The 5,244-nt window shown below is 40.2% G+C and overlaps 2 protein-coding genes across 2 annotated transcripts; both read right to left on the bottom strand.

Annotated features, from left to right (window-relative positions):
• Positions 1 to 570: 570 nt before the first annotated feature.
• On the bottom strand, positions 571 to 1,657 carry LOC139901522 (uncharacterized). The gene is made up of 4 exons (XM_071884224.1): positions 1,626 to 1,657; positions 1,506 to 1,560; positions 1,111 to 1,393; positions 571 to 941 (listed from the first exon to the last, which is right to left on the bottom strand). Exons 1-4 carry the CDS (start codon positions 1,655 to 1,657, stop codon positions 571 to 573), a joined length of 741 nt encoding a protein of 246 aa, XP_071740325.1.
• Positions 1,658 to 3,080: 1,423 nt separating this feature from the next.
• Positions 3,081 to 4,075, bottom strand: LOC139901521 (uncharacterized). The gene is made up of 3 exons (XM_071884223.1): positions 3,686 to 4,075; positions 3,527 to 3,600; positions 3,081 to 3,405 (listed from the first exon to the last, which is right to left on the bottom strand). Exons 1-3 carry the CDS (start codon positions 4,073 to 4,075, stop codon positions 3,081 to 3,083), a joined length of 789 nt encoding a protein of 262 aa, XP_071740324.1.
• Between the last annotated feature and the right edge of the window lie 1,169 nt (positions 4,076 to 5,244).

Here is a 5,244-nt window from a genome sequence, read left to right as displayed (position 1 = left end):
AATATTGAAACGCTAATTAACGGAAGATACGAATTTAGATAATGAAAGATATTCTCTATAAAAAAAAGACGGTCGATAAAATAATTTAACGAAAAAAGGCGGGTTATTACAGAAAAAACATCAAGTTGCGTCATGCTAACATTCTAAACATAGAATTTTTTGAGATTGGTTGCATGCCATGTGCGTAGCATAAATTTTCCTTATGGCGTTTTCAAGTTGTACACTCCATTACCAAGGGCATCCACAACTTCGTAAGGACCCTCCCAATTAGGTCCAACTTTCCAAGGTCCTCAACCCCGCTAGTATTATTGTTACGCCAAACATAATCGTCGGGATGGAACGAACGTTTGCGTATGCGTCAGTTGTAATACTTGATTATCTTTTGTTTGTTGGACGCTTCATTGATGGCTGCTATGCACCTGGGTTCCTCCAACAAATTCAAGTGTTCCCTTAAGTGTATCTCATTGGTTTCTCCATAGAATTCCGTGACATGTTGCGTTTGAATGGTTATCTCGGCTAGAATAACTGCTTCGGAACCATATACATGACTGAAAGGCGTCTCTCGATTGCTTACCTTAGGGGTAGTGCGAAACACCCACAAAACCATTGGCAATTCGTAAACCCAGCCTTTACGGTCCGTACCCAACCTAGCTTTGATGTCGGAGACAATGTCCCTGTAGTGACTTCAACTTGCCCATTTGCTTGCGGGTGAGCAACAGAACTGAAGCTTTGTTTAATGTTTAACCTGTCACACCAAGCTCGAAACAGATCATGTGCAAATTGTTTCCCGTTGTCACTGATAATTTTATTTGGTACACCGAAATGGCACACGATCTCCTCCCATACAAAATTAACAATTTGCTTACGGGTAATGCTTCTCAAGGGTTTTGCCTCCACCCATTTGGTGAAGAAATCAACTGCTACGACAAGGTGACGCCCATCTGGAAATGGACACACCAAATCAATCGCCCACTTATGAAAAAGGCCAAGCAGATGAGATATGTATCAACTCATGGGATGGCACGTGAATTTGTGGCACGTGACGTTGACAACAAACACAGTTTTTGATGACGTTACTTGTGTCACGGTACATGGATGGCTAGTAGTAACCCATACGCATAATTTTTCCCACAACGGTACGGAACTGTGAATGCATCCCGCATGTTCCTTCATGTACTTCCCTGATTACGGTTTCAGCCTCTTGAGGACCAACGCAACGAAGTAGCAGACCTAAAAAGGACTTTTTGTAAAGTACATTATCACATATGATGTACATGGGTGCTTTCATGAGTATCTTCTTGGCTGCTACGCCGTCGATGGGTAACGTGCCATCTTTGAGATAATTGATAATTGGATTCATCCAAGTGTTCACCTCATTCACTGGCGCTGCCACCTGTAAAACATCATGTTATAAACGTTAAGGAAAACTGATAGTTCCTGAACATGTTTTGCCAATGAATTATAGTGGTTTAGGTTTTATAAGCGCGACAGCTTGATACCTATACCATATCAGTAGATTTTTGTTCAACAACTTCAATCCATACATCCTTAGCAAAGTGGCTGAATGTCAACGAAGCAAGCTTGCTGACGGCTCAGCTTTCTTGTTCATTGACCGTGGTACTTACGTGATTGAAAAAGAATCAAACTTGTTGGCCATTTCCTCCACAAGTTTCAAATTCTTTTGCATGGCCGGGTCTCTGGCTTCGAACGTTTGTTCAACTGATTCGCTGCCAGATGGGAATTAACCACAACTTTCAATGCCTTAATGCCCATTTTTTCCGCTATGCGTAACCCAGAGAGTAATGCTTCATATTCAGCTTCATTTTTAGAAACACGAAAAGCAAAAAGTAGAGCATAAGTGTGTTCTTCGCCATCTGGGTTGGTAAGTATCAAGCCGGCACCAGCCCCTTCTGAACCAAACGCTCTGTCAGTGAAGAGTTCCCACGTGACGGTGTAAGGTGCCGCTTCATCAACAAGTGTTGATGGTCCCTGATTGATAAATTTCACCATCAAATCAGCCAGGATTTGTCCCTTAACAGCGTTACGCGGTGCGTAGCTAATTTCGTGTTCTCCCAGTTCAGCCCATTTCGCCATTCGGCCAGAAATCTCCGGTTTGCTTAAAACCTGCTTGATAGGTGAATCAGTTAGCACCAGAATGTGATGTGCTTGAAAGTACCGCCTTAACCTCCTTGCGGTATGAACTAGAGCATAAACAAGTTTTTCAACAGGAATATAGTTAACTTCTCCATGCTGCAAAACTTTGCTGATGAAGTACACCGGCATCTGGCTCCCGTCACGTTCCGCTATGAGTATCGAGCTAATTGCTTCGGCACCCGCTGCTAAGTACACAGTCAAAGTTTCTCCTGAAATTTTTAAAATATTAGTGAACAAGTACGCAACGTTGGTACTGTTAGAGGAAACAAATACTTTACCCGGTACCGGAGCGGTTAGCGTCGGTAGGGTTTTGATTAAGGCTTTCATTTCCTGGAAGGCGTTTTATGCTTTTGTTGTCCAATCAAAACTTTTTCCTACACTCGCCTTCAAGACTTGAAAGAATGGTAGCGAGCGTTCCGCTGCTTTTGACAGGAACCTGGATAATGCTGCCAGCTTCCCATTCAAACTTTAAACGTCCTTCTTCTTTCATGGAGCTACCATCTCGTCTACAGCTTGAATCTTTCTTGGATTTGCCCTAATGCCACGTGGTGTTACACGTGGCCAAGAAAATTGCCCTCTTCAAAACCGAAGTTACACTTTTCTGGATTAAGCTTCATATTAATTTTCCTTAGAGAATCGAATGTTTCCTGGATGTCTTTAAGGAGAGCAGCTTCCGTATGACTCTTGATCACAATATCATCGATGTAAGCTTCGACTTGACGCCCGATCTGGCTTTTGAATGCGGCGTCGATCACTCGCTGATATGTTGCTCCAACGTTCCTTAGTCCGAACGGCATCTTGGTGTAACAAAATATTCCATGGTCGGTATGAAACGTTGTCTTATATTCATCTCCTTCAGCCATCTGGATTTGATTGTACCCTTTATAAGCATCAAGGAAGCATTTGAAACGGTATCCGATAAGCGACTAGACATTCCAATCATTTTCTGGCAACTGATAATTGTCCTTTGGGCATGCTTTATTGATGTCTTTGAAGTTAGCACACATGTGCCACGTTCCGTTAGCTTTCTTGACTAGAACTGAGTTTGCTACCCATGTTTGGTAACGGACCTCCCTCAAGATGTTTGCGTCAACAAGTTTCTCTAGCTCGTTGCATAGAAACGCAATGCGTTCATGCGCCAGCCTCTCTTTTTCTGATGTACCAGTGTTATGTTTGGATTTGCGTTCAAACGGTGTTCCGCTATCTCCCTCGGTACTCTCGTCATGTCTGACTCTTGCCAAGAGAAGACATCTGCGTTGTTAGATAACAGTTCACATAGAGCACTTTTAGTTTCCTCCGAAAGAGTACTACCAATTTTTATGATCTTTTCAGGAAATGCATGATTGATTATAATGCCTCCATCCTGTTTTACCGGTGCCGTCTGGAGAACCGGCTGGCAAACTTCAGCACAAACTGGAGCGCGATCCGAAAACAAAGTTGCAACGCCTGCCACGGTGGGGAATTTTAACATGCCATGAACCGTAGAAAGTATGGAGCCCAACTCTTGTAACGCTGTTCTTCATAGATTTACATTATACTTGGATTGACTATGAACCACCATAAACGTCAATTGTACGGTGCGAAACCGATGATCATCTCCTAACGTCACGTTGATACTTACACGTCCCAGGGGCCAAGTCGTTTCACCTGTAAAGCCTGCGACGGGGTGTAACGATGGTTTAACCTTATCCCTTACGTCCCGTGGCATCTGCAAAAAACAATGTTCGTATATAACGTCAACAGCGCTACCTGTATCGATGTAGATACGCGATACGCGACAGTGTCCAATGGTAGCAGTGATTGTTAAAGGTAAATCTGTTGGACAAACTTTCCAGAATGCTGGGAACGTGATTGGTTCACATTCCCATTCTTCCAACACTTCGGCTTTCCTAACGTGACCCGAGTGCCATATTTGTATCATGTGAATGTGTTTCTCAGGTGCTTTATCTTTACTTTTGAAGCGACCCGTCCTAATCCATCCGGACGAAGTACATATCGAGTATAAACGATTCACAACAGTTGATTACATCGCGAGGTACTTGACCTCTATATGATACATTTTACAAACATTGCATTCGTTTTTGAAAAGACAATCTTTCATTACATCGAAAGTTGACGGCAGGCATATCATTTCATAATATATCTACCTATAATTGACTTAATTATAATCTTGATGAACGCGACGACTTGAATGCAACGTCTTTTGAAATACGTCATAAATGACTCCAAGTAGTAACTCTAAGATGAGCAAATGCACAGCGGAAGATTTCTTTAATACCTGAGAATAAACATGCTATAAAGTGTCCACCAAAAGGTTGGTGAGTTCATTAGTTTAACATAAATAATCATTTCATAATTTTAATAGACCACAAGATTTCATATTTCTATTTCTCATAAACATACGTCCCATGCATAGAGACAAAAATATCATTCATATGGATTGAACACCTGGTAACCGACATTCACAATATGCATATAAGAATATCCCCATCATTCTGGGATCCTCCTTCGGACATGATATAAATTTTGAAGTACTAAAGCATCCGGTACTTTGGATGGGGCTTTTTGGGCCCGATAGATCTATCTTTAGGATTCGCGTCAATTAGGGTGTCTGTTCCCTAATTCTTAGATTACCAGACTTAATAAAAAGGGGCATATTCGATTTCGATAATTCAACCATAGAATGTAGTTTCACGTACTTGTGTCTATTTTGTAAATCATTTATAAAACCTGCATGTATTCTCAGCCCAAAAATATAAAGGGTAAAAAAGCAAATGAAACTCACCATACTGTATTTTGTAGTAAAAATACATATGACGATATTTAACAACTGAACAATGCAGGGTTGGCCTTGGATTCACGAACCTATATCATTTGTATATTTATTAATATACATAATTGTGATCGAACAAATATATATAAATTTATTAATTATGTCCTTTTTATATTAATAATATATGTATGTTTCTTATATTCCTTTTTATATAAAAAAATTAATCTTCATTTATGTTATATGTAATAAATATATTTTTAGTATATATATATATATATATATATATATATATATATATATATATATATATATATATA

The sequence above is a fragment of the Rutidosis leptorrhynchoides genome, chromosome 3 (assembly GCF_046630445.1).
Source record: "Rutidosis leptorrhynchoides isolate AG116_Rl617_1_P2 chromosome 3, CSIRO_AGI_Rlap_v1, whole genome shotgun sequence".
NCBI lineage: Eukaryota > Viridiplantae > Streptophyta > Magnoliopsida > Asterales > Asteraceae > Rutidosis > Rutidosis leptorrhynchoides.
This window is presented reverse-complemented; position numbering and strand designations above follow the sequence as displayed.